Source organism: Natator depressus, chromosome 4, assembly GCF_965152275.1.
Source record: "Natator depressus isolate rNatDep1 chromosome 4, rNatDep2.hap1, whole genome shotgun sequence".
Lineage (NCBI taxonomy): Eukaryota > Metazoa > Chordata > Testudines > Cheloniidae > Natator > Natator depressus.
The window spans coordinates 31,870,334-31,887,273 of NC_134237.1; the positions used below are offsets into that span (position 1 = coordinate 31,870,334).

General features: G+C 37.5%; 1 protein-coding gene across 1 annotated transcript in view; it reads right to left on the minus strand.

Annotated features, from left to right (window-relative positions):
• PAPSS1 (3'-phosphoadenosine 5'-phosphosulfate synthase 1) overlaps positions 1 to 16,940 on the minus strand; it is a 68,761-nt gene that overhangs the window by 20,635 nt on the left and 31,186 nt on the right. Inside the window, exons 6-9 of the mRNA XM_074950716.1 lie at positions 10,577 to 10,690; positions 8,566 to 8,677; positions 4,941 to 5,146; positions 2,413 to 2,548 (exon numbers count right to left, since the gene is read on the minus strand). Coding sequence (XP_074806817.1) covers positions 2,413 to 2,548; positions 4,941 to 5,146; positions 8,566 to 8,677; positions 10,577 to 10,690 — 568 coding nt within the window. The remainder of the gene's footprint in view (positions 1 to 2,412; positions 2,549 to 4,940; positions 5,147 to 8,565; positions 8,678 to 10,576; positions 10,691 to 16,940) is intronic.

Consider the following 16,940-nt stretch of genomic DNA (forward strand, 5'->3'; position numbering starts at 1 on the left):
GCTGCTGCAGTTCCTGGCACGGTTGCTGGCCGTGGCCCTGCTGGACTTGCTCATTTACAGGTAGAGCCCTGCAACACCGCAGATATCCGCGGATATAAATTTTGTATCTGCTCAAGGCTCTACCGATTGGATTCTGGATGAAATTTAAGATACTGGTTTTGGTTTAGGTATACATAATATCCATAGAAGAAAATGTTATGTAATACATGAACCAATGCACCCCTATTATCTAGAATACAGAAACTTTTCTCCATAAGCAACAGCAATGGCATTTGTTGAACATAAAGCTACCAGAGTGATCCAAATCCAGTAGCTTGCTGCTGAACTCTACCAAACAGGCATCACATTAGCAGTGATCCCAGAACATGAAAGTTCTTTGGACACGGAGGTCTTAATGAACTAGTCTACAAAATAACCAGATCATAAACTTGAGGAAGCACACAGTCTACAGACTGAGATGTCAATAGAATTCTTTTAATATCCCCCCTCGTTTCCTGCCTCTTCCCTCCCTTCCTCCTGCCCCCACTATAAAAGGAATGTAGCCTACCTTTTACAAGGGGATTTGACACAACCTAATAGGTCTCTTCCACCTTTAATCACCATAGTAGAGTTTATGCAGTGTAAGCAGCTGACATAGGTAGACTAGAGTTAATATTACCTTAAAGTCATTTCAACAATACACCAAACCAAAAAAACCACAGTGTTTTTCCTTCCACTGAAAATCAATGAAGGACATGAGGATCATGCATGACTGCACAGTAGCACCACCACCTTGTTATAAGGAAATAATGAAGCCAGGATAACAGGTCAGACAACTGTTTGTCTGCTCACTGGATAACTAAGACTTAAAGTAAGGATTCTATATCTCAAACTCTGTATAGCTGATTTGGTTCCATCTTTTACCTCCCTCTCCCACACCTTACAGTGCTTTCTTAGCAGCCCGTTTGTTGGGCTCCGCTAGAAGAGCAAAGAACAAACAACTTTACTGCCAAGCCATTACCACTTGGTCTGTTACTTATTTATCTAACAGGAACCTCTAAAAACGGAAAACAAATAAACTAACACAATGGTTACTTTTCTCTGATGTGAAGCTAGTAATTGGATCCCAAATACTTCTAAAAAAGTTCCAATACCTTTTCTTATGCTATTTTCCTTGCAAGGCTCATGTGTTTTGTTCCCAAAGAGCTGCATGGAATAGATTTTAATTAAAAGAGTGTAAAAGGCAATGAAGATAATATGTAAGGAAAAACACTATAAAGGCATTCCAAAGAATTACAGAACACCAATAATATTTGGCTCATTTAAAAGGCAGTCATCAAAGGCGACCTGAAAAAAAAACTATACTTGTGCTTTTGGGGGGGGTGAGGGGGAGGGCGGGTTCTTTATGATGTACAAAGGAGTCTGAAAGATTTTATTTTTAAGAAAGGGTTTTGGTTTTTTTTGCCCTTCAAGCCATCAGAAATACCAATTGTCTTCCCTGGTTTTGCTGGAGGACTTCTTTGAGGACTCAGGAACTGAAGAGGAAGCATTCTTGGCATTCAACTGAAGGATCAGGGATGTCAAATCTTTCACAGAAAAAAGCCACGTACCCAACCTCCACCCCACCAAGAGTTTGTCAGGAGTCTGAGTTTCACAGGTATTAACACACCCACACAGTTAATTTAGACAGCCTGACAAAACATGGCTTCCTCTCCAACTAGTTCAGATTTCAGTCTTTAGTTAGTCAAGCTAATCCAGTCCTCTAAAGGGGGGGGAAGGCGGTGTGTGTGCGTGTGTGCGTGTGTGTGCGCGTGCGTGTGCATGCGCACTTTATTTCTAACAAACAAAAACAGAGTTTTCAAAACAGTCAGGCTCTCTTTTCTCCTTCCAGATGTAAAAAAGGCACTTGCTTGTTGTTGAAGATTACCTTTCTGGCTCAATATTGCAATGGCTTAGTGAATTATTTCTGAAGAACTGAATTAAATCAAAATCAATCAATCAGACTTGCACTCTTTTATCCAGCTGGGAACATACTGGGGAGAGGTTTAGTGTACATCTTCCTTATGATCATTTAAAATCATGCTGCACCACAAGCCAGTGTTATCTCTTCTTTTCCTGAGTTGTGGAATGTAGTTGTGGAGCAGCCATCTAGTGGTTTCTGAACGGTACTGGGAAGACAGGTCTTCAATGGTCACTGACTTGCTATGATGCCTTGGGCAAGTAACAGCTCACCCAAATTTTAAAGAATATGTCTGCCCATTTTTCATCTAGAAGACAGAATTTCAAGTTTTCCAAGATACTGAAAACATTTTCAAAATACATGTCCCACAAATGATGTTTGTCCCTCCTGGGCAAGAAGCCCATTCAGTCTTGCAGCAGTAAGCTTCTGGATAATATGGAGAATACTAGGATACAGCTACAAAAGTGACTCACCAGCATTCATTTCTTTGAATTTCTGCTTTAGTTCAGCAGGAGTGAGACGGTATTGGTCAAGACCATCATTCCAATAAATACGGTCAAGGACTTGTAGATCTCCACCAATAAGCCAGTCCCCTTGCTCCATCACCATCTAGAAGAAAGAGTGGAAGAGGTTTTGTCAGCATATAAATTAAAACAAAAACACTTCAGTTACAGAAGACAGTTGTCAGCTGAACATCCAAAGGATTGCACTTCAATGCAATTGCTAAAATCTGTTTTAAGTTAATTCTATTTTATAGAGACTCTTTGAGTCTAAGTGGTAATTTTTAAAATCACTGAAATGTGATCTGAATCAGTTACATTGTAGGGCAAAGAAGGTGAGAATAACTAATCTGTGACTGGCACGTGTATTTCCCTTCAAAATGCTGTACAGAAATGACAGCTTAACCAGTGTAATTATGCAACATCCACAGCCAAAAGGTGTAGATGCCTGGGAAGCTTCCTACTTCAGGACACATGCCATTTAATTGTTGTTCAAACTTCTTACTCCCAGTATTGTAATGAAGCCTACAAAAGCTCTGGTCAACCCAAAATCAATAAGTAACAACAAGCATTTAGTAGCAAATAAAGAAATAAAGTTTTGATTGACTATTCATCCATTACAATGAATTACATTTGTGACTAAAACTGAAATCTTAAGGATTTTTAAAGTTTTTAGATTTATTTTGCCTTGACTTTTATTGATCTGTGTCATAACAGGTATTTACTTATTTATAACTTTTAAGAAGTAGTGTCATCTCATCCTTTATCACCAAATATTAATTTATGACAAATGTTAAGATGACAGAGCAGAAGTATGTGTGTGGAAATCTAAGTATGAAATTCATATTCTTGAAAGGCTAGAGCTGCCTTTATGCAAGGATATACAAATGAGCAACTGAGCCAGTAACTGCTCAGTTGTTGTACGAAAGAGCAATTGTGTGAATAAATTTATCCTTAAATTCCAGCATTATGGAACTTGAAGAATACAAAATTTGTGCCACATCTGCATTCAAAATGTTACAATAAAGGATTTTTTTTTTTAAAAACTACACAAATCAGGATATTGAAGTAACAAAGCCTAGAATATCTGCTCCAGCCAAGTTGCACCTGTTGGCAAATCTAACTTATATCGGGCTTCCAGTTCTCCAAAGGGATCATTCCAACAGCTAGGGATCACTACAGTTTAAGAATGCCAAAATGGTGCCCTTTTCTGCAAAAAAGCCTGCTGAAATGGAGGCCCAAGGGCAGAAAAAAAAGGGGCATGTGAAAAACATAGGAACTACTATACCAGCTCTATGACACCTAGACAGTCCTCTTAACTAAGGGGAATTCTAAGGGGCCAGATCCACTGCTCTGGGCTGATAAAGTGGTGCAAAGCTGCTGAGCAGACATGAGAAGAGGGCTCATATTTTCTATACCAATCTTAACCAAGTCATATTGCGATTGGAGGCATACTATAAGGTGGCATTCACCTGTTGTATGCATTCCATTGTCTTGGATTTCTTTAACCGATATAATTGTCAGCTTTTACTGAACTTGCAATCTCACCATCCATCTGTCATATCCACCGGACCTGTCATTGTACAGGATGGAACGCATGATCATTGAAATAATTTTAGCAACAGCTAAATACGCAATATTCCAGATATAGTCATATTCCCGCAAGAATGTTCTAATGTTCTATTAAAAAGGTTAATGTAAAGTAGGGCAGTGTGCAGTTTTCAAATTTGTGCAAGTATTAGTTGTATAGATTTTTTTAAACGTATCAATAACTTTTCCTTTTTTTAGGACAAACTCACGGTTAGTCTGAGTTTTTAAAAAATACATTGGTTTTGAGTCATCAGCATGCCAACAAGACTATTCAAAAAACATCTCAACTGAGGATAACCCAGGTAATCTTTAATGCAGTATCCACATAGAGCTTACAAACCCTAACAAACAGAGTTTACAAACCTTAAGACACAGTCATGAAGACTACCCAATGATCAGAACACGCATTGTGGTAGGCAGAGTGCAAGGAGACAGGAAAGTTAATTATCCCTATGGGAGGGAACACTAAATGTTTCAATACCTTCAAAACCATCCACTATATATTCAGGGAGGATAGATACACCCCATATGCACCATGTTCATCTGCTGCTTGAGTAGGTTTGATGACCCATCTGGGCCCACCTTAAACAGAAGGCTGCATTTCCTAAGTGTACCCAAGGAGAAAGTTCTCTTCTCTGATCTACTGCTGATTCTGTGGCACAGTCAATGCGTTTCACATGTAGATCATCCACTCATTGTAGAATGCCACACTAACAAGTGAAGAGTACGCAACAGAGATCAGCTGCATCGAACAGTAAAAGCTTTACTTCTGTCTAAAAATTAAACAGAAGAGCAAAGAATTTTTGGTCCAGGTAAACAGTTGCTGGTGTCAACTCTACTCCACTTGCAACTATAACTCTACAAAAAGGATAGCTTTAATTAGAACTAGATAAACACAGCTTTCAAACAACCTTGATGTAGGGATGTTCCTTGCATATTGTTCCCCACTGCCTGGCACAGCGTTCCTCTTTCCTGTGTTCATAAAACTCTGGGTTACGAAGAATGGCCACACGACGCCCCTCATACACCAGTGCAAGAGCTGTACATCCATCCAGTCTCTCTTTGTCTTCCTGGCTAGCTGTCAGCACTATAGGCACTGATAGGTTAATAACTCCCCCTGTAGGATAAAGAATACACACTTAACAAATGGTGACCAAATGGCATATGCAAACCCAATCTTCTCTTTCTAACAAGTTATAATACAAGCTATACATTCCATGACATATAGTTCAAGTAATTACACTTAACTGGTGCTAAAGGGGCAAATTTTAGAATAAAATACTTGAGATTGTGCTCCTCTATGAGATACAAGGTAGCTATACAGTAATTTAGGCACCAAGTCTTGAGAAGGAACCAGCATATTTAAAAATTGGTTGTGACACAATCAACATGTGCACTAATGAATGTGGTACCAAAACCTTCTAATCTACACTGACAGAACTATCTGTCAAAAGATTGATGCTAGACACAAATACTTGGAGTCTAAAGATAGTCCATTTTTTATGGCTGCCAGAACCGCCTTACATACTAGGGTATGTGGTTCCAGAACTGACATTCAGGGAGTAAAAGGAGGCTCTTCGCTTCTTGTTCAATGTTGCCTTTTAAATCAGAAGATCATCTAAAAATCATTTGGGCACAAATCTTCATTTTAACCTCTCGTTCCCACTAACATTTTTGTTAGTTGTACTTCAGATGCTTGGGCGAGTTCGATGTGATGGAAAGTGGTCAAAAACGTCAAAACAGCTAGTGTATATTATTCAATTAATTCAAAAGTTAAGTTTTTACTACTATAATATTGAGAGAATCAACATATTTTCAGACTTTGAACTACCTGAACCCATATGTTTCAAAACAGATTGACAACTGAGTTGGTCAGACATTTAGCATATGTTTGTTTAGTTGCAATCTTATCAACTGTCAACTTCCCACAAAACTAGCCCAGAGCACGTCAATTCTAAAACTACATGTGATCTTCATTTTTAAAGATTTACTTCATTACTACATGCTGGAAGTCTTATTTTTCTTGACAACTATAAGGGAATTAGGTTATGAGAGACTAGTGGACTAGTTATTGTAAATTAACTGAAAAAGCTTGAAGTCTTAATGTCATACTTACCATGACAAACTCCAGGGTATTCACTAGGGCAAAATCCTGTCCCCACTGAAGTCAACGGGAATTTGGCCAATGAATTCAGTGCGGTTAGGAATTCACCTCTGGCCCTTTGCTAAACTCACATCTTTGGACAATACATTTTAGAAACCTTTCAAACCTGCCCCTAGAGTCAGAAAGTTAAAAATGATGAAGTTGGCTGGAAAGAGAACATGCAATAATTTTTTATTCCCAGTCTCTCACATAATCTGAAATGAAAGGTGTGTTGCATACTTGCACTCAGAATTTAGTCTTAGTATCCAGATTCTTTGTTTTCCAAAGCAAACAAAGGACAAAATAGCACTTATTAAGCACTTAGTTGTACAAAAGAGAAACAGTTACTGCGTTGCAAAAGTGTCAAACCTTTTATCAGCCAGTCTACTTGCCCACCACTAAGGTTTGGTTGCAAAAACCAAAAACACAATGTTAAATAATTAATATTTCACTTGACAGTCAAAAATTGCTAACCCTGATTTACTACAATTTTGCAAAATTGCATTAAAAAATGCATACAAACGCCCTGGAAGTTAAGTAGCCTTAGGGCATAGTGGGGGCCGCACCCCAAAGATCCAGTGTAGCAGTGATAGACCCATGGGGTTCCACCTAGAGAGGTGAAGGCAGCATAGCCTGTTGCCTGAAGTGTATACTCAGGAAGAACTGTAAAGGGGTCTAAAGCGCAGCTTGCTCTATAACTATGACAAGTCTAGGGCTGCAAACTAAAGCCATGAAGGAAAAGTTTTGGGGCTACGGGCTTCGAAACTGCATTGTGCTGAAGTAAACTTTATTCGCAGAAAGAACGGGGAAAATGGGGGAATGCATTTTGTTATTTGTTACAAAATAATTTTAGCTTGTAATTAACTGCTAATACACAAATGTAAGAAAAATGTAAGGAACAGAACAGGTGAACAGAAGAAATGATTTGGGAAAAAGGCATGTTTCAAAATGAATACCACCAAACACACACTGCCGAAGGGCTGCTATCACCTCCTTAGGCACTACATTTCCTCTCTACCTTCAATCTGAAAACTGACGTTTCTTTTCTACCTCACTGAAGGACCTGCCCTCAAATGACCATCCGTGAAACTACAGGCCTCTGAAATGTTGAAAAATCTGTGATCAAAGGAAAGATTGTAGGTGTACTGACAGGGGTGCAGCTGTTTCTACCCCTCACCCCAACATCTTTCTTCCCACATGTTCCCTACATTGCTACTCTTTCCATGTGTCTGACCTAAATAAGAATCAAAGAAAGAAATAGAGGCAAAACTGAAAGCAGTTGCATTTACAGATACAACCAGACAAAAGAACAGAATTGCAGGACAGCTCTACACAGACAGAGATACATTTTGTTTCAAAAACAGTAACCAGACATTTTTCCAAAGAATATTAAAATAATCCACCATTTTAAAACTCTTTTCACTAAACTTTTTATCTGCATTTATAGTATCACTACAAAAGGATGTATATTTTGCTAAACAACAGTACATTCAGTCATGTACAAGATGCAAAAAGAAGCTGAAGTCTCTATACGAATGAGCTTTACAGGGCAGAGAGACAAAGAAATGGAATGGTATGGAAAGAAAGAAAGAAGTCTCAGAGGGTGGTGCAAACCTGAAGAGTATGAAATAATGGAATGGTGATAACATTTTATTATACAGGTTAGCATTTGAGAGATTTGTAAAAGAAATAAGGGGATTTAAAAGAGGTATTTATATGGAGAAAGACTAGGTATCTGGAACATTGGGATAAGACAGGAGTAACAATTGTTGGAGGCAGCATGGCAGACAAAGAATAACAGCAGGAAATGGTGAGATGGGAGTCAATTCTATAGCAAAGGGGAGCTGTAAGAGGCAAAAGCAAAATCAGACAGGCTGGAGTCCAGCAGAGCTTCAAAGGGGACCAGAAGGGCCTGAACCTTCTTCTTGGTTTTGTCTGCCATGGCTCCAAGCCTCAGCAGAGAATCACTTTGCACTCTCTTCACTCTGGCACAGCCACAGAACATGTCTTTAGACAATCTTGGTCCAGAGCTACATACTAACAGTTATTTATCAGTAACCCTGAATACCAAAAATTAATGAGACTGGAGAAGGACAAAGTTTTTCAAAAGTGAATAGGAAAGTTTGAAAGACATATACACTGCTGAAGATAATTATTAATTGTGGAAGGTTTTCATTTATAAAACTAATCCAGTAACAAGAAGGCAGAAGCTAAAAGCAAGATATTATTTCATATTAAGTTTAATCATTTGCAAGTTTTGATTCTCTGTCCTCAGGAGAGGACACACATCTAATGCAGTTCTCTCACATGACAAATCAATGTACCACAACAAAGCTACAGAGCTGTGTGCTTCGGCTGGTTTTAAAAAGTATTTTTAAACTGAAATGCCTTACCATCCAGAAGGCAGTCAAAATGAAGGCATTGCAAGTATTCTCTCTCTCTCATAAAGCCATTAAGTGGTGTCGCCCAACCCTCTGCCAGTACTTGCACCCATTGCATATCCACCTGGTAAAGAGACAGACATACACATGCTGACACCAGTGAACTCCATGCACTGAGCCAAGTAACCTTCGAGAATTTTTTTTCAGAATACAGATATATTCTCCATACTAAATCTAACGTATATGTAAGTACAGATCAGCTTTTAATAGAGAGCATTAATCAGTAGCATAGATCTCAGTCTCTTCACAGAAAAAAAATGCCTTTTTCCTCCTCACAATTTATAAATGAGCTACTTTTCACATTTCCAGCATCGTATTAGCTGAATTTCCAATGCTACGCTAGAAATAAATGAATTGCAATTAGTTTGTATACTGAAGGCCTTTAGTAGTTCAAATTAGCAGAATTCAGATAGTTCTGCAATGAACAAGGCCATGTCTTGTACATAGGGCTACTTACATTCTTAAGCAAGAGGATGAGGGAAACACATAAAACAGAAAATAATCCTGGGCGTAACTGTTAAAAATCTTTTAATCGATTAGAAGTGGTATTTTTATAGCAAAAAACAGTTAAGACTTTTCCCCCCGTCAGCCTCATAATAATCAGACTACCACTTATTTTAGTTTAAAAGACTGATATCAGTTTACAGGGAATTTCCTCCCTTAACACTTAGTAAAGGCCACACAGTGAGATGTATCACAACTGTTTTATTATTTCTGTATGTACATTAATGAGACTGAGTCAAGAGCTTTTCACAAGGAAGAGCTTGCTGAGCTTGGGCACGTCTGTTGTGCAAGAGCGCATGTAATACAAGTACATGACTAATATTTACTACTTTGTTTACCTCATGTTGAGACAATTAAGATGCAGATTTCTCCCACAGCTTGTGCTGGTATTTAGTAACCAAAAAAAAAAAAAAAAAAAAAGGAGGGGGGAAATTTTTTTTCTAGATTGATATATTTCTTACCAATAGAGAGAGGAAGCAATTTACAATACGAGACTAAGGAAGCTTGGTACTAGTGACCAATAAACTACTTTAATTCAGAAAAGCAACAGATAACTTCACAGAAGGCAGCAGAGCAAGGAATCTAATAAACTGCAGTGAGAGGAAGTGTTAAAATCCACAGGTGTGGAAAAAAGACTGGAAATCTTAAGGCATCCTTCCAAGACAGATTGAGACCTTGATCCCACAAAGCACCTAAAGTTAAGCATATGCTTAAGCACTAGTAAGCTCATTAAAAAGTTAAAAGGAAAACTCATGTGCTTACAGTTAAGTCTGTGTTTAAGTGCTTTGCTGGCTCATGGCCCAATTCCTCTGAAAAAAAGAAGAATACAAGGAACAAAAAGCAGCCAGTCTGTGTTTTCAAAAGACTGGCTCAAATATGAACTGGAAGAGTAGTAAATTAATCAAATAAGAACAGAGTAGGTCAAGGCATCCAGCAGGGAAGCCAAGGGGAGCGAAAAAGCAGCATGAGGTCATGATAGCTAAAAGCATAAAAGAAAAATAAGTGACAGGAAAAAAAAAAGTAACTTAGTTAATAAAAAGAAAAGGATGAAATTACAAAGAGTCACCTTCTATAGTATAAATCTGTCTTTAAGAAAAATAAAAAAGCCTGGACATTTGTAAAATAATTAAGAACTTGTACAAAAAGCTATCTATAAAAGGCAGGTAGGAGACTGCTTTGTTTAGGAAACTAGAAAACATATCATCCAGACCATCCGACTCATGTCATAGAGATGTTAAGGGAATTAACTAAAATTTTTTAAAATGCTAACAATTAGTTTTGAGGTCATGGAGACTCAAAGATACCAAAAGATCAGCAAAGCGGATGTTGTAGCAATCTTTAAAAAGTTACAGTGTGTAACTAGTTTAGGTACTGTGCTATACGTCCTGAATGACAGATTAGACTCTGGCTTCAGCTTCAGAAATCAAATCACTGAAACACAATACCATTACTCCTCTACCTTATTTATTTCCAACGTTAGCAGAGTCTCTGCATCACTTTTGGCCAATTTCAGCTTGTTTTCTGGCACATACAGCTCTTTCACCTCATAAGAGGCATCCACCGGTACAATGTCCTACATAAAAAAAAGAATCATAATTCAGTACTCACTCAAAATGCTTTTCAGCTGCTGAACATATGGTCAAGGTAATATTTTATTGTTGCAGAATCTCTCTGAGCGGTATACATCTTAAATCATTTTTATTCAGTTGAAAACCACATTTATTCTAAAAGTTTGATATATTGCTAGCCAACAAGATGGCTAGAGGTATTAATTTTTGCATAGGCGAAGTGCCCTGATAAGGAACCTTTTTCTGAACTCTTATAATTATATAGTATGGTATAAACTCTAGCAACTACAGAGTAACTATTTATCACTGAACTGAATACAATTTTTCATTAGTACTGTATTTGTCATTTACAAATTTAGCTCGTGTAAGGGCATGTGAAATTTTTTTAAACTTTATTTACTTATGCAGAAAGAGATAACATTCATTCATTTTGGAATTTAAGCAACTAATTGCACAGGAGACTTTAGCAAGGTTAACAAAGCGGTGCAAAATATGCTTCTCAAGCAAATTTGATTACCACAAAGCACTGGCACAAATTTAAATATTACATGTAAATAGTGGATAATACAAGTGCACCAATCCAAACACTAACATGAAGTAGTTTTACACAAGAAGTTTTACTGAATTCAATGGAAACAAACACTCTGTGCATAAAGTTACACTTGTATATAAGTGTTTGTAGGATTGGGACTTGAACTAAAGTCTTCACAAGAGAAAACTGCCCAGATGAAGAAATTTCAAGCTTCCTCTTCTGTTTCTTGGTATACTGATTGTCATCCTCAGTCTCTCCCTAGCCTTATCCTCCTTATCCTTATCCCTCGTTCAAGATGTCTGACATGGCAGTCAGACAGCAACAATAAAAGTACTATGATAGACTTCTGCTATAACCCAAAATCCAAATCTACATCATTTAAAATCTAAAATAAAAATTAAATGTCTATTCCATGTCTGTCTATTTTAAAAATGTATATTGTGTAACAGATTCCATGAGATCTACAGGACACACACAAGTGTCCATTCACCATCTTAGAGAAAAATGATAAATATTTAAAGGAGGAACACCATATAATTTCACTAGAAAATTAATTCCTCTCCAATGATGGCTAGTTTCAGAATCCAACCAAGTGTTCCAGTCGTATTAGTAACTAAAGTCAGTGAAACATTCGTCAGTCAGCTACTATAATTTTTAGGTTATGATGTCCTTTTTTGCAAAACTTTTAGCTGTGTTCTGTTTTTGACAGACAAAAAACTGGTGCAGACAGCTTTAAAATAAGTCATTTGCAAAAACATAGCATGAATATAAATCTATTCCTAAATTCTTCCATTTCCTGCAACTAATATACGGATTGGTGCTTCTGTAATTCGCTGACAGTTTGTTCTTAGTGTTTCAAAAAGGAATGTTCTCTGCATCTTAGGCAACTGGCATCATTTGAGTAAACTGCATGACAGATCATGGGTATCATTTGCAGAAATCAAGGTGGGACAGAGAAGTGATAAAGCACCTGTAGTTATGGAAAAAAGGAGGAATGTCTGGCCAATTATTAGACAAGTAACTAATAAATCTCCATAGACAAGAGTGAAAATAATGCCATCTCTAAGAACTAGTTTACGTGAAAAGGAAGCTCAAACAAATATACATGGCACAAAAGCTGCTGGTTTTATTTGCTGTTCATTAAGATTTGCACAATACAAATACATGCCACTGCAGGAAAGAAGGCAAAATGAGCGTTCTCCTCCCCCACAAACGACACAGCAGAATCATGGCTATGAGAGCTCTATTGCATAGTAAACCATCTTCTCAACCCAGACTGCACATCCTATACACCAGACTTAAGCATCGACTGATGTGAAGAGCAGTCTGCATACTTTGCTGACAAGGTCGACTGAATACATATGAGGCTACCTGGGAAAGAAGATTCTAGCACTGACCAGATAGTATTATCCATTCCACTGCACCTGACTGAGTTTGGTCCCATCACACATGCCAAAGCTCAAGAAGCCCTGAAAAATACTTTAAGACACAAAAAAGAAAAAGGAGTACTTGTGGCACCTTAGAGACTAACAAAATTTATTAGAGCATAAGCTTTCGTGAGCTACATCCGATGAAGTGAGCTGTAGCATTATTAGCACTGTAGTGTCCAGGAAGTGGATCTCTTGTGTGGACTGGACCAGGCTGAGGTCGATGGTGGGATGGAAATTGTTGAAATCATGGTGGAATTCCTCAAGGGCTTCTTTTCCACAGGGCCAGATGATGAAGATGTCATCAATATAGCGCAAGTAGAGTAGGGGCGTTAGGGGACGAGAGCTGAGGGAGCGTTGTTCTAAGTCAGCCATAAAAATGTTGGCATACTGTGGGGCCATGTGGGTACCCATAGCAGTGCCGCTAATTTTAAGGTATACATTGTCCCCAAATGTAAAACAGTTATGGGTAAGGACAAAGTCACAAAGTTGAGCCACCAGGTTTGCCGTGACATTATTGGGGATACTGTTCCTGATGGCTTGTAGTCCATCTTTGTGTGGAATGTTGCTGTAGAGGGCTTTTACATCCATAGTGGCCAGGATGGTGTTATCAGGAAGATCACCGATGGATTGTAGTTTCCTCAGGAAGTCAGTGGTGTCTCGAAGGTAGCTGGGAGTGCTGGTAGCGTAGGGCCTGAGGAGGGAGTCTACATAGCCAGACAATCCTGCTGTCAGGGTGCCAATGCCTGAGATGATGGGGCGCCCAGGATTTCCAGGTCTATGGATCTTGGGTAGTAGACAGAATATCCCAGGTTGGGGTTCCAGGGGTGTGTCTGTCGGAGAACACTTCAATCTCTCTGGTCACACGATTACAGACATGAAAGTTGCGATATTACAACAGAAAAACTTCAAATCCAGACTCCAGCGAGAGACTGCTAAATTGGAATTCATTTGCAAATTGGATACAATTAACTTAGGCTTGAATAGAGACTGGGAGTGGCTAAGTCATTATGCAAGGTAACCTATTTCCCCTTGTTTTCCTAACCCCCCCCTCCTTCCTCAGACGTTCTTGTTAAACCCTGGATTTGTGCTGGAAATGGCCCACCTTGATTATCATACACATTGTAAGGAGAGTGATCACTTTAGATAAGCTATTACCAGCAGGAGAGTGGGGTGGGGGAAGGTATTTTTTCATGCTTTGTGTGTATAAAAAGATCTTCTACGCTCTCCACAGTATGCATCCGATGAAGTGAGCTGTAGTTCACGAAAGCTTATGGTCAAATAAATTGGTTAGTCTCTAAGGTGCCACATTTCTAGACAGTTCCAGTTGAGCAAGATAGTACCTAAGAAATCTCCAGGATCTATCTACTAATCCTTACAGTTTCTAAACAAGATTACAAACTATAATAATCTGTTCATGGGACCGACCAGTCTGGTACTTATTCTGTTATAAGCCTGATGTGTTTGTACACATGAAAAAAAATTAAATATTACATTCTTTATTGTTAAGAAAAATCTTAAATTCCACAGCGTGCAGCTTTGCAAAATCCATACATTTTTCTACCATAAAGTTTTTAGTAAAAATATTTTGTTTTAAAGTTGATCTACTGCAGATGCAGAATGCAAAACAAATATGAAGATATTCAATTTTAATTATGTATATAATGAGAAAATACAGAATCAATTACATTCATAATTAAATGGAAGAAGTTACATAGACCCAGCTAAGAATATGTCATTGATCTGTATCTATTATTGCTGCCAGATCTCTCATTATTAAAAATTAAATTTTGCAATGTTTATTTGGTCATCTTTCACACATCTTAATGCTTAGCCTCTGTTTTTATTTTAACTTCCATCACATGGCTATGAGAAAATTAAAGCTTTATTTAATGACAGAATTAAAACATTGCTCCCTCCCTCAAAACAATCAAGAAACAAAAAAAAGCACAACTTTCAGTCTGCTCCATAAGCGTAAAAGGGAGGTGAAGGACACTTTTCCTTAAACATAAAAGCATTTTGGTATACTGTTAACAAAACACTGTGCTCCCACATAACAAAGTTATGACATTCCCCCCCCCCTTTATTTTCTGCACCCAAATTTGCCTCTGAAAGTTAAACTTAGTCATATTTTATGTCTACTAAAATCTCTATCTGAACTGTATAATGTGTATATTACACACACACACACACACACACGCATGCGCGCACACACTCCCTCCCCCCATCCAAGGGGGTGCGCACTACCCAAAAGATATATTTGACAGCACATTAAAATTTGTTTGTGAAAAAAACCTGTTTTTTATGTGCAGTATAAAATTCACTTTGGAACATTAAACCATTTCACAAAGAGACAGACATTTAAATAACTTAAAGCATTAGTAAATCTAGTGTTCCTGGTAGATATAAAAACAGTATTTAAAACATCACTTTAGATTAAAAACAGCAGCAAGAAGAATCCATATGTCTTCAAACCATATGAAATTTCAGTAAAAAGGCTATGCTAGCAGGCCATCTAGTGACCACTTTAGGTTGATAAAGTTGCACTGAACATCCCTCAATGCTTATAAAGCATTTCCCTTTTATTTTTTTTGTACATTTATATAATTACATGTCAAACCAATACAAAAAAAAAAAACCCTAGGCATTTCAAGCAATTTATTAAGCACATCAGATAGTAGCAAAAAGCATACACTATTAGAGGAAGGAACAGTCAGTCTTCAGCTAATTTACACCAATAGATTGGCACTTGTAACACCAGTCATTCAACTAACATTGAGTTAAGCCCACAAAAACCAGATATTAAAAATGCAGTAGTACAGACACTTGCTGTACTGCAATTACCATTAAAATTTTGATACTTTCAGCTTGGAATAGCATGTGCTGAAGTAGTCCAAGTACAGGGAAAACGGAGTCTCATGGACAAGGCCAGAATTGCATGCAACAACTGTCAAGATCTTAATGGTGACCACTATATATTCACATTAGTCACAAACATTTTACAGTATTAAAAAGACATCAGTGTTCATTCGGTATTTTAAATGTTTTGGTGGCCGACAGGTAGCAAGTTGGGTACATGACACTGATAATATTTTCTGCTTTAAATAGCCTTGGTGAAAACAAGTGCACTTAGAGCCCTCTCCAATTATGGATCAACATTTTAAATACACTTTGTTTTTTTTGTAAAAATAATATTTAGACAAACAGTAAACATATTTTAGGTCAAAGCTGCAAACATAGTTAAAACCACAATGTATGCGTATGTATAAACATGCATGTATATTTTATGGTTTTAATGGTTTTAAACATGTAATTATTTATTTGTTTAAATACACTGGGTTCAAATTAGGCACCTATGATTTCAAAGTTACCCCATAGTCTGTAAAACAAAGCAACTTAAGAGGAAGTGGGGGATGGGAGGGGGCGTTTCACTCCTACACCTTTTCTTTATTAGCAGTCCTCCTCTGATTCTTGTTTCTAGAAGTCATAGACAACATGACATAAATTGAAAGAATGTAGCAGTTGATAAAATAGAAACCACAGCAGAACCTCATGAATGACTGGGAGATTCAGTGCAAGTTTTTAAATTAGCCAGTTAACTAACTCAAAACAATTATACCTGTATTTTATTGATTTGATCAACTACAGTTGTTTTAATTATACGAAACAGCTTACCCCATCCACACACTGTAGTATATTTCGTAAAGATAGAGAAAACTTATGCAACTTAAATACCATATGTGCTGTTCAATTTTGCAGAGAGATATGGGAAAAGATCCACCTTTTGTGTTGACTATATGGTGTGAAGATTAGTGAAGTTTAATGTACACAGAAATTCTTCATCATACTTAATATTATGAGCACTTTTTATGATGATGCAGGCTTTTCTCTGCCCACAGTGTTGTGGAACATATTTACAATGTGTTGTGTGTTCAAATCTTCAATTTAGAAGTATAAAAATAATCATATATTTTAGGAAATAAATAGAAGTCTCTTTAAACCAGTTCACCAGCGTTTTTCCCCTCATTTGTGTCAAAATATAGCTGTCATTCTTATGATGCAAAACAATGTATTTCATTAAGATCAATATGTTAAACCATTCTCTCCCCCTTTTACTACTGAAACTGACTGCCAATCTTATTCTTACAAACTTACAAATCTCCTCAAGGTTACACCAACAGTGATCTTTTCTCCATTAGCTTATCTTTTTGATATCCCAGAATATGCAGCGCTGCACACACTGAAGATTTAGAAACAAGCTGCTCAATAGATTTCTTCCTGTGCATTACATTTTAT